General features: G+C 53.9%; 1 protein-coding gene across 4 annotated transcripts in view; it reads right to left on the bottom strand.

Moving 5' to 3' along the window:
* Positions 1 to 12599, bottom strand: part of fynb (FYN proto-oncogene, Src family tyrosine kinase b) — a 53891-nt gene that overhangs the window by 13139 nt on the left and 28153 nt on the right. For all 4 annotated transcript variants that reach the window (XM_064339996.1, XM_064339995.1, XM_064339998.1 and 1 more), the window contains 4 exons: positions 7692 to 7948; positions 5032 to 5128; positions 1390 to 1488; positions 332 to 435 (listed from right to left, as the gene is read on the bottom strand). In XM_064339996.1, coding sequence (XP_064196066.1) covers positions 332 to 435; positions 1390 to 1488; positions 5032 to 5128; positions 7692 to 7938 — 547 coding nt within the window. In that variant the 5' untranslated portion in view covers positions 7939 to 7948. The remainder of the gene's footprint in view (positions 1 to 331; positions 436 to 1389; positions 1489 to 5031; positions 5129 to 7691; positions 7949 to 12599) is intronic.

Here is a 12599-nt window from a genome sequence, read left to right as displayed (position 1 = left end):
TGGAAGCAGAACTCTAATATTGTGTCAATGGGCATAAGCACAGTGTATAAAGCACAATGCATCATCAGTTCTGGCTTTTTCCATTCAGTGACTTATTATACTCAAACAAAGAAAAATGAAGAGCAGACTAAGGCACATTAGCTTAGGCCCATTTGGCATCTGGCAACATGCCTAAAAAATTCATTCAAAGGAGAACTTCCTGACATGGTGTGTTTTTAAAAAAAATTTTTTATTCTGCTTACAAGTGCCTCCCTGCCAGGCCCTCTTCCTCTGTAGCCAATGGCAGAGGAGAGCCAATCGGCGTGCGCCCCTAGCGCGGCGTCATGGTTACCTTTGGTGGTTTCACTCTCCCGGATGAGGAATGTGCCTCGGGGGTTGCCGTTGGACAGCAGCTGTCGCTCCGCGTCCTTCCGGCCGAGTTTTCCGAAGTACCAGCTGCGGCGGGGGGGGGGGGGGGGGACACAGAAACGAGCATTACGGCTCCACTCAGGGGGCTGTGCGCCGCACGAAGCGTCGGGGGGGTGCGGTAAGACCGATCCCTCTGGAGTGGGGGTGGGGTGGGAAAACCTACATCCCAGCATGCCCCGGGACAGCCCAGGCTGTAATTCTGTTTTCTTTTTTGCGAGACGGAGGCTCGCTCAATTTTACGCGGAGACGGCCGCACAAAAGAGACGAAATGACTATTCGCTAACGGGCTCGCCGAAGCTGCATCTAAACTGCGGGCGCGTAATGAATGCTAACGCGCAATCCTCGAGAGATGCGACGCATCTCTCTCGCGCCCCACGGCCCTTTGTTCTGTTCTCAGATTGCATCATCTCCGCCCTCCAGCCCCTCGGTTAATCTCAGGCCGCATGTGCGGCGCTCGTTACATATCACCTCGTTATTCATCCCCGGGAGTCCCGGAGACGCAGAGGGGGAGTCGGGCAGGCGGTGGCTCCTCGTGTCATGTGACTGCACCAGGACGCACGGTCGCGCGGGGAAGGGCCCACCGCACGTGTGACGACGCTTTAAATCCTCAAAATCCCGCGTTTAACCCAATTTCAAGGCAGCCGCGCCTAATAAAATCCACATTAGCAGGCGCGCGTCTCTGCAGGCACTCCAGAGGCATAAATCACTCCGCAATTTCATTTATTTTCACGGCCATCCTACCCCATTAACTGCGCTCTCTGAAAACCAGGAAGTGTTCGCGTTGCTCCCAACCTGAGCCATAGGCGTCTTCGCCCAGTTAATGTGTGTGTGCGTGTGTTTGTGTTTGTGTGTGTGGGGGGGTGGCTGTGATACATTGCATTGGATATTGTTCGACAATAATCTGTTTAAATATGTCTGTCCCTATCAAATAAACATTAAATAAATAATAATAAGTAAAAGCCACAAAGAGGAAGTGCTCACTCTTCAGCCTGGATGGAGTCCACCGGAGCCACGTAGTTACTGGGGATGTAGCCGGACCCACCGGTGGTGAGCGAGCGAGCCTCCCACCAGTCCCCTTCACTGGAAGAGAGAGAGAGAGAGAGAGAGAGCAAGAGTCAGACAGAGAGAACAAGAGAGAGAGAGAGAGAGTCACAGAGAGAAAGGGGGGGGGTGTAGAACGGAGTGAAAATGAGTTTGTGATCAGATGAAAGGACAGAAGCAGGGTGAGAAACGGAGAAGATTGACACGCGGTCAGAGAACGAGAGACGAAGGAGACAGGACAGAGGAGACAGGAACAGGGAGAAAGAGATGCGGAACATCAAAACGAGCCATTTCGGCAACTGCGATAAACCTCTTAAACGCGACGGAGAAAGAACAACCGACAAGCGTTCGTTCAGCTCGACACAGCCAGCCCCGAGAACCAGGGGGAAGAGCAGAGCCCTGTGCATTCACTCATGCATTATGGAGGCCCCTCGGATGTACGCTACATACAGCACAATTCAATTATTTATCTCACGCTTGAATATTAAAGGCGCAACACCGTGTGCTTATTTCACACAGGATCAGCAGGGGAGCCTGGTGTAATGCTGAAGTTGCTGTAAAGGGGAGCGGCTTTTTAACCGTCCCGGGCTGAGTGAGAAGGCCGCGACTTTACCGCCGGTCCGTTACCGCCGGGTCTGAATCCCCCGCTCCCCTCCGCTCCCCTCCCCTCCCTTCCCCTCCCCTCCCTGCTCCCACCAGCACGAGCTCCCTGCCGCACTCCCACACACTCCTCTCCCTTCCTCCTCTCTCCTCTCCTCCCCCTTTCTCACCCTCTCTCCCACTCTTTTCCCTCGCCTCCTCTGCTCGGCGTGCAAATGAGTCACTGGGGGTATGAGTGACGGGAGCACTCCGTTAGTCTGGTGACGTGTCCACACGACCCCATGCACACTGACCTGCACACACACACACACACACACACCATACACACACATGCACACACGCACACACACACACACACTCACACACACACAACACACAGCACTACCGCACACACCACACACACAAACACAGCACACACACACACACAACACAACATGCACAACACCCACACACACACAGCACACACACACACACAACACACACACACAGCACACACACACACACACACACACACAACACACACACAACACACTTACACACACACACACAAAACACACACACACACACACACACACACACGCGAACACAGACACAGACACACACACACACACACACACACACACACACACAGCCCCAGGCACTCCACGCTGTCAGCGGCACACACAGAGCACCACACTGCATCATTTACCAACATTCCACCGCTCTTCCTGAGAAGGAGGGGGGGGGGGGGCGGGGGCGGGGGCTGAAAAGCAGAACTCTACGGGTTCTGAGGAGAGGCAGGAGGAAGCTAGCTCTGCCTTTTCGTTTAAGCGGCAGAAACGAGCCAGCGGCCCGAAGACGAAATGTGCCTTCATGCGCTGTGTTTCCGGAGGAAAACAGAGCGATCCTCGGGAGGGACGCCAGTAAAAAAGGAGGGAAAAACCGCGGCCGGCCCAGCCCGTTTTCGGCTGCTCTGCTTATGGGGGCGGCTCAGCGGTCGGTGGGGGGGGTTCCGAGCCCCTCGGTCCCCCTGTTTACGAGCTTCCGGCCTTAAACAAACCCCTTAAGCCCTCTTGGCTTCATAAAGAGGAAAAACAACATAAAACACAGGCCGCCTCCCCATAGGAGACCCCATTAATGGCGTGCTTAGGAACAGAGGGTCTGTCGACAGGACAGATGAACGAGGAGCAGCTACCGGGCAGCAAGCAGCATCCCTGGAGCAGAATGACCGCAGCCCCCCTGTGAACAGCACACACAAGAGCATCCTGGCTTTCCATGGGAGGTGAGCCCCATTCAGAACGAAGCAGCGGTGGGGTGCCAGACCGAAGGAAAAAACGTTCACGAAGAAAGCAAATCCGTCTCACCGGAAAGGGAAGAGAAGAGCAGTCCCTGTCGGGCATTCACACTTCACGCTAACGTCGTCAAGGGAAACGCTAGGGAGCGAACGCGCCGTCCTGTTCTGACGATTTCATCACAGACAGCCAGAGCTTAAATAATAATATCTACAAAGCAGAGAGGCTTCCTTGTTTTTTTTTCTTTGCCTGTTCTGCTGAACCATCCCTGACCCTGGACCTGCGAAGAGAAGTGCGTCACCGAGCCGTTTGTTGGATCGGGAGCGATTTAGCTCCTTTTCCTTAGAGGGGTTCGTCTGTAATGGCATGAAATGAAACGTCTATAAAACGTAGCCTTCCCCTTCTGTCGCTCCGCGGTGGCGCCGCCTCCCGCCGGGCGCCCCGCTTCCTGTCACGTGACCCGCAGGGCGCGGCATCTGTGCCGCCGCGCTCGCCAGCCTCGCGCAGGGGGGAGAGGTGAGGGTGGGGTGGGGTGGGGTGGGGTTTGGGTGATGCTGAGGAGAGCTGCTATTCCTCTCCTCGCCTGCAGGGGGAGCCCGGCTTCAGGGCTGACATTAAGAGCGGGACAGAGGACAGAGGATGCTGCTCTGTCTGGCCCTTATGAAGTAAGAACACTCTAAGGTGAAGAGGGCAAGCTGTGAAATTTTGGGGCGGAGTGGGCGGGGGCTCTCACTTGCCTGGTGTGTGCTTCCTGTCACGACAGGAAGAGGAGCGTAGGGCCTACAGCCCACAGACCCACAGCTACTGGTTACAAAGCCGTGTTCACAGACCTTCAGTGAAAACCCCCCAGAAACTAACCTGCAGAATAAGGGACTGGGAGCGGGCCAGGAGGTAAAATAAACAGCACAGAGAGAGTGTTTGGGTTAAGAGACAAAACACTGCAGAGTGAGGAGACCGAGCACATGCTTGTTTATGCTCATTCTACTCTGAGGTTGAGTCTTTTTTTCCCCCTGTGTGATTTATCTGCCTGTGGAGTCCACGTCTTAACATCTGTTCTGAGGGGAACGTTCCGGAGCAGTCCCTGGGCCTTGGCCCTCCGCGGCCTCCTAATTTAGGAGCTGGGGGTCGGCGAATTCTGCTGACAAAGGGTAACGGTACCCAAGGCTGCGGCGGGGACAGGAAATGAGGCCGCGGCACTTCCTGTCACGGTTGCAGACAAGAGGGCTCAAAAACAACACAAAGCCGCAGTGCTCGCAGCGTGGGAGTGAGAGAGCGAGTGTGAGAGAGAGCGCAAACAGAGTCAGCTCCTCTGCGCAGTACCCACTGCCCCCGAACCCGGCGTGGAACAGATAAGCAAGCGCGCAGCGCCACTCGACGCGGAAGAGTTCACGCCGCAGACCGCCTCAGCAGGAACGCGGCCCGCCCAGCGTCCGCAGAGCCGAAACCCTACTGCACAGCGAGCGCGGCGTACAGCGAGCAGAGCAGCGGCCGTGAGCCTCCCAGCTGCAGCGTAAACAAAGGCTTAAATAACGCTGGTTTACAGGAGAACTACACCACACCCCGAAAAAGCTCCCCATACCTCAGTGACACACGCGTAAATGCAGACATCTTTAAAAGCGAACGGCCACAATTGGAGCGAGAGGAAGCGGTAGACGATGTCGAGGACACCTGTTCGCTAATGGGCGTCAGACCTCCAAAAAGTCACACTCACGTGCTGTTGAGGATCTGGAACTTCTCGCCTTTCCGGAAGGTGAGGTCGTCCTCCGTCCTGGCCTCGTAGTCGTAAAGTGCCACAAAGAGCGTGACTCCTGCAGGACAACAGAGGGCGGGGGGGGGGGGGGGAAGAGCAGCAGTCAGCATGCTAACGATTAGGAACAAATTAGCCACAAAGTCAGATCGCTCCCTGGGATGCACAGTGAGAGCATCGTAAGCTTCGCCTCTCTCCAGAAGAGGGAAGGGGGGAAAAAAGCAGTTCAGCCAAAGCCAGACTTTCTGGATTTTATGCGAGATTCTGCACGCTACTGACCGCAGTAAGAACACTGAGATGGAACACCAGACATCTTATCTGCGGAAAGTTCAGAAACGACGCCCACACTGGCTCGAGCCGTTTTGCCCGGTGGAAAAAAATGCATCCAATCCACGTGCCACTATTTTAACATAGAAACTGTATTTTTAAAAGCCAAGTGCATCCAAGTTCACAACTGCGGAAGGAAGACATGGGGCCCCACCACTATTTACAGGCTGTTGTTGCCAGGGTTGCCCAGGTGACCTCCCGCCCCGCCACTTACATGGTGTTGAAATGGCAGGCCCCTTAGCTGGAAGGACGCAGGACAAACTGATACAGACTGCTACATTAATACAGAGCCAGAGCGAAACTCTCCCTGTACCCCGCACCCAGGTACATGGGTTACAACAGGACGACTGCCCTATCCTGTTCCTGGAGATCTACAGTCCTGTAGGTTTTCACTCCAACGCTAACAAAGCCCAACTCATTCAACAGCAAATCTCACTGAGCTGCTAACTGGCAGAATCAGATGTGCCAAATTAGGCTTGAAATGTAAACCTAGAGGACGGTAGATCTCCAGGAACAGGGTTGGGCAGCCCGTGGGGCTACAAGGTTACCGAATCCCGGTCAATGTGACCGCGCTGGCCTAAGTAGTAGAAGTCCCTGCTGTAAGCTTGTTGGACTCAAAGGCAGCTAACGGAACTGGGTCCACATGGTGAACAGTTAGCGCACGGTTTCCATAATCCCCTTTAATAGATGCGCGCACGCAACTATTGTAACCTGTCAGATCGTATATTGTGGCTTTACAGAAAGCAAGCGGCAGCTTCTGAAATCCTTCCGCAGAGACCGGCTAATATTAGAAAGGGGGCAAGTACGTACATAAAACCGGGGAATTGGTTCGCTTCAGTATACAATAACATCTCACTGGACCTGAAACTGCAACCAGTGAACACGATCCGGCAGCCCCTCCTATACTCACGAGAGAGAGAGAGAGAGAGAGGGAGAGAGAGAGAGGAGAGGAGAGGAGAGGAGAGGAGAGAGAGAAAGAGTATGAGAGAGAGAGAGAGAGAGAGAGAGAGAGAGAGAGAGAGAGAGAGAGGAGAAGGAGAGTATTGACTTTTAAGAAGGAGCGAGGGAGAGAGACAGACAGGGAGCGGGAGAGAGAGATTAGGAGAGCGAAAGAGATAGAAAGCGGTAGTAAGAGAGGGATAAACAGATAAAATGGAGAGAGAGAGAGAGAGAGAGAGAGGAAAAGAGAGAAGGCAGCTGCTGAGATGAGAGATCGAGCCGGGGCTCGCCCCGTACAGCTGACTTCAAAGGGCCTCCGTCTCGGGGCGGGCCGAGGAAGAGCAGGGCATGCTGGGAGAGCGGGAGCTCCTTAAAGCTTCGAAGCGGAGGCGCCTCCGACGCGGCGTCGAGCAGCGGGGGACGGGCGGGGGGGGGCGGTTCAGAGACGAGCTCTAACCGGCTGAGCTCGCCTTCTACTGCGAGGAGCCTTTTCATCCAAACCCCCCCCCACCCACACACGCACGCAGGAAAGCACGCACGCACGCACGCATGCGCACACGCACAGACACACATGCATGCACACACACATGCACGCACGCACGCATGCACGAAGAAACCTGAGAAATTAACAAACCACTCCCAAGACGATCCCTGAGTCCGGCAATATCAGTTTAGTGTTTGCTTTAAATCATTTCCTCTGTCCAAATTTTATTAGCATTCACAAAAATAGATTTATACGTAATTCAAAATAATGTTTCAATTTAATATAAATATAATGTCTGTATATTTAATATAATAGATATAATTTTCTGGTTGCAGACATGACACTCCTCAGAGATGAAGGATGAAAGGAGGAAGTCGCCTACATACCGCATACTGGAAAAGACCCAGAAGTACACAATGAAGTGTAATGATTACAAAGCCGTCACAAAGAGACAGCAGAGGTTCCAGCGGAAGAAACTATTAGCGTTTGGTAACAGAGCAGAAGTGACAGTGAGGGTTTGGATTACCCAGGACAGAACTACCCAACACGTGGGTGCGACACATTGGTGGTGACTGAGGTGAACTTCCCTTGTTCACTTGTTACTTCTTTGACATCAAAAGTACTCTATAAAAGCACCTTACTATCATTAGAACGCAGGGCTGTTTCCTGGCTGTTTGGGGCCAGGCCGTTAAAACAAGGAGGATTTCCTGACCGCCGCGTGCTCGCTATCGCTAACAAATAGCGCCGTTCTAAGCCCCCGGGTGAGCCCGGACGCCGGCCCGGAACGTTCCGCGATGCAGGGGGGCGGGGCCACGAAGGCCCCTGGGGGGTGTGGTAGGGTGGAGGGTGGGTGGGGGGGGGGGGGTTACTCCACCTGTTCCGCCGCGGGAGCGCAGCGTCCCCGTGTGGGAGGAGGTGCTGACCCCGCCGAACACGGTCATGCCCTGGCCGCCGGGCGCGTGGAAGTTGTTGAAGTTGGGGATGGCGGTGACCCCGAAGCTGGGGTAGTGCTGCGGCGTGGGCTCGGCCCCATAGCGGTACCCCGCGCTCTGCGAGATGCTGGCGTCCCGGTCGTCCGTCAGTTTCGAGGCCTCCTTATCCCTGCATTGCACACAGCCCATTATCTATAATCTGCAGGGGGGGGAACGGAGAGAGAGGACACATCCATCAATATCAGCATCTGCAACTAACTTTTATTTTATCATTCAGAACATCATTACTGCTACTTCTGAGCATTTATTCCTGCTACCATCCATTCCGTAATGTACAATTTTTTGCTTATCTTTTCTCTTGACAAATGTGCTATGGCAATATGTTGTAGCGATGCCAATGCAGCATATCTAAAGTGTGGACTAACTGACAAATGAATGTGCCATGCTGACAAAATATGAATTATTATGGCTTAGGAAACATTAAAGACAACACGAGAATTGCAAATATGAGCGCTGATATCATGGTATTAACTTATCAAAACAATGCAGTCATATTATTATTTTTTTTTTTTACACTGACATCTCTTCTGACACAGCTGAACTCATAATATGTATTTAATATGCATTAACCTTGACTAAAATACTAAATCATCAGTTGGAGCAGGCTAATTCCATGCAGATGACTGCAGGTTTATAGCTAAGAAAGGGCCATGACAGGCAATTATATTATGAAGCAGAGAACTAAAGCAAGCACTAAAGCAAACTAAAGCAATTACATCTACGGAGGAGAGAACTAAAGCAATTATATTACGTAGGAGTGAACCGAAGCAACAGGGGTCACGGGTGTGTGATGTGTGTGTACGTGTGTGTGTGTGTGTGAGTGAGTGTATGTGTATGTGTGTGTGAGTGAGTGTATGTGTGTGTGTGTGTGTGTGTGTGTACGTGTGTGTGTGTGTGAGTGAGTGTATGTGCGTGTGTGTGTGTGTGTGTGTGTGTGTACGTGTGAGTATGTGTGAGTGTTTGTGTGTGTGTGTGTGTGTGTGTAGAGTGTGTGTGTGTGTGTATGTGTGTGTTGCGTGTGTGTGAGAGAGAGTGTGTGTGCGCGTGTGTGTGAGAGAGAGTGTATGTGTGTGTGTGTGTGAGTGAGAGTGTGTGTGTGTGTGTGTGAGTGAGAGTGTGAGAGAGTGTATGTGTGTGTGTGTGTGTGTGTGTGTGATTGTAACAGCGCTCTGAACCAGCACGGTAGATTTACAGCCCAGCAGCAGGCGGGACACTGGATCACTAACACAAACAGCGCTTGTGAAACACAGACAGAATATTAATAATAAAGCGCTCCCAGCACGCTGCAGCCGCGCGCTGAGCCCGTTGCGCAACCCAAGGAGCCGGAGCAGAGCGGAGCAGGGACAGTTTACTCATTGATTATTCCATGAGCGCATCGCTGGCATCGACCCTCCCGCACGCAATAACAAAAAAGGGAGAAGAAGGCAGATCTCAGCCACGGCCTCTCATGAGCAGCTGTGCTTTCAGGGGAAAGAAAAAAAAAGAAAAAAAAGACCCCGCCCATTTTCCCCCACCGGGCGACAGACCATAATCTTATCGCCGTGGGTTCATTCCCGGGCCCCGCGCTCGGCTTCCGAATGCTGGCTGGGGGGAGAACGGCGGTCCGTGAGTAAGAACCGCGCGCACGATGTGAAAAGCGAGAACATTCGTATGCGCTGGGCGGCGCCGCCGTTCCCGCCAGAGACGCCAGCGGCGGGCTTCGGCGCGGCCCTTGTTCGCCCGCGTACGCGAGGCCGCTCCGTCCCGCCCGGCGGGGCTCTCGTATCGCATCGATCGCCCGTCGTCCCTGGCGACGGAGATAAACGCGGGCAGTGTGACCGCGCGTTGGGAAAACGGCGTCGCCTGGCTGCTGTTGAGCAAAACAAATATGAGCTCATAGCTGCCTGCGCGGTGCGTCAGCGGAGGTACGGCGGATATAAATCCCCAAATTTGGGGGGTGAGAGGGCGGGGGGGGGAGGATGCTGAAGGGCTGAAATCATGAGTGACCCCGGATACGCCACTCGCAGTTCTTTTCACCGACAGATTTTCTCTTTCACTCTCTCCCGGCTCAGAGCAGGAAGCAGCAGAGCCAAAGACACACGCAGAGAGGAAGAACTACCCCCCCCCCCCCCTCACCGGCCCGTCCGCAAAACAACACGAAAACAGGGAGGGCAGCGGGTGTCTGACTGGGAGACAATGACCACCCGCACTGCCTGGCCCACATTGCTGACATCAACCCCCTGACCCGCCTCGAGGAGGAAAACAAGTGTCAATCAGAAAAACAAAAAGCCCCATAAACAAATAAGCTTTTGATCATTTCTGCACAAGCGTTCATGAACTTCTGACCACGCCCCTTGAGTGCGATTGGTTTAGATGGCATCCTTTAGAGGCGAATGAGGCTTAACCGTGCTCTGATGCTTTCACACCTCACTGCCCTTAGCAGGGCGGCGCTCAGCCAAGCCGCCAGGTCAGAGCGTAGTGTTATTTTAATGGCTCAAATCAACACGAGGCAGGCAGGAAGTGGGCCTACTTCAGAAGTGTGTCACTCTGTCGCACAAAATGGGGTGGGGGCGGGGGTGTGATTTGAATCTGCCCCCCGTCTGGCCGAGGTGCCACCTTTTCAGTAAACGTGACGGGGGGGGGGGGGGGGGAGCAGAGGTGGGGGAAGAGTCCTTTTAGTTCTTTATGCTAATTGGCTCCCCGTCACCCCTGTGGCGTGAAGGGCCATTATTCAGGAGGTGGGCGGAGCTGTGGAGGCGGTGGAAAAGCTGTAGGTGGAGCCAGAGGACAAAACGCAGCCTCTGGTTGGCAGCCCGCTAACACAAAACAGTCTGACAATGTCGTTAGAATGGTCTGTTGGTATATGTCGTAACATTGCCACTACAATGCAGCAACACTGTGAGAACGTTTCGCACAGTTGGGTACCGAGGTAACCGCACATGGGCCTAAAAGCCTGTCTTATGCATGTGAAATAACTGCACTCACGGTGCAGCAGACCACACAACAAACCACACCTAGATCAGGCCGCCAGCATTACGGCACCTCCGATGCTCAGCCGTGGCAGCTTGCATAACATAACCGAGCAGTCAGCGGTCCGCAGGGTGACAGCGCGGCACTCTGGGTAACAGCACTTGCAGGTGCCCAGAAACAGAATCTGGGTGAATCTCGACTTGAAAGCTGGATCGAAACGCTCAGATACCCTCAGACCGTTCCCGCGAGGTGACCCGTGACTCACAGGCTCCAGGAAGCGGCTTCGGAGGGCGACGTCATCGCCCATGTGCAGAAAGGGCTCCTCGGGCCGCTGAGAGCCTCGAGCCGCGAGCTCCTCTCACGCGCCAGAGAGCCGGCACGGACGCACGAGTCATTTCTCACCTCGGGTTGGTGAGGGACGAAGGCTAAACCGCAGAAGCTTCCTTTGGCTGTGAACTCCGGCCACGCCCCCCCTGGGCGCGGCGGGTAGATCACGGACCCTGCAGAGATCACTGTGGGTGAGCCGTGCGCCATTTTGGGGCAGGGGGAGGCGGTCGCGTGCGTAGCGGGTTGCCGAAACAGCAACAGGTACACGCAGGGATCAAGGCAGCAGCCCCCTCGGTACCACAGAAGGGGGAAGGGGGCGAGCTCCGCCGACGTTCCCTTTGAACTAGTCGCGTACGCAGCTCCCTTTCATCTCTCTCCACCTCCATCTCTCTCCACGATGATTTACTCCCTCCCTTCTTTTTTTTTTTAGGCAGTGAAAAAAAAAACACAAGCGCGCAGGTGAGGAGGGGCTTCGTCTCTCACGGACGCCCAAAAAAAAAAGGTGGAGGCAGCGGCTCGGAGTGTAACTGGAGCGGGTTTACGCTTTTTGTTCCGGAACACTCCGGCCTCTCTGCACCGTAACCTTTCGTAGTCCCGCTCCTCTTCGCCACTTTGTTGTGGTTCCATTCATTCAGACACAAAGCCACTGGTTTCCCAGTCGGTTTTTACAACAAGCGAGCGGCCCATCTGTCACCGCGCTGAACAGGAAGAGGAAGCGGGCTTGCAGCCAGCCAGGGCACCGTGGATATTTATGATTGGAAAGAAAAGAATGGACGAAGACTTCTTTGAATTCTCAAGTCCGTAACACGTTTGAAAGGTGATCATTATTATTTTTATTCTTTTTGCTACTGTTAGTATTTATTGAATTGTCACACTATGTAATAATATTATCAAAACGTACTCTTGGACAGACAGGTTAAAAAAAAGCAAAGATCAACAAAGATCCGTCACAGATGAGAGCATTTAGATGCTGAAAACACTCAATGCAACTGCCTGAATGCCCCCAATAAAGCCTACAATAAGAAAGCATTGTACCACAACCACTTACTGACACAACTGGGGAAAAGCAGGAACAATTTGCCAACACACACACACAAACGCACACACATGCACACACACACACACACACAAACGCACACACATGCACACGCACACAAACACACACACACACACACGCACACGCATGTGCACACCTGAATTATTCATGGAACAGTTGCTCAGACCTGAAGGTATGCCACCACACTGGGCCGAGCTGTTAAAAGCTCCCAGAATGCATCTATATTTCATGGCCAGATCACAGGTGCAGCGTTCATTACACAAGAGGCCCTCGGGGGGGCTGGGCCTCGCGGGACGCAGAGAGACGGCTGCGGGACCCTGTCGGAGTGACAGGAAGGAGGAGCGGACGAGATGACCGCACGCGGGTGGGGGGGGGGGGGGGGTTGGGTGGGTGCAGAGCACAGCGCTCCGGACTCCTGCACGCCGGGCTGCGGGTGGGGCAGGCGGCCTCTCAGGAG

This window comes from Anguilla rostrata, chromosome 6 (assembly GCF_018555375.3).
Source record: "Anguilla rostrata isolate EN2019 chromosome 6, ASM1855537v3, whole genome shotgun sequence".
NCBI lineage: Eukaryota > Metazoa > Chordata > Actinopteri > Anguilliformes > Anguillidae > Anguilla > Anguilla rostrata.
This window is presented reverse-complemented; position numbering and strand designations above follow the sequence as displayed.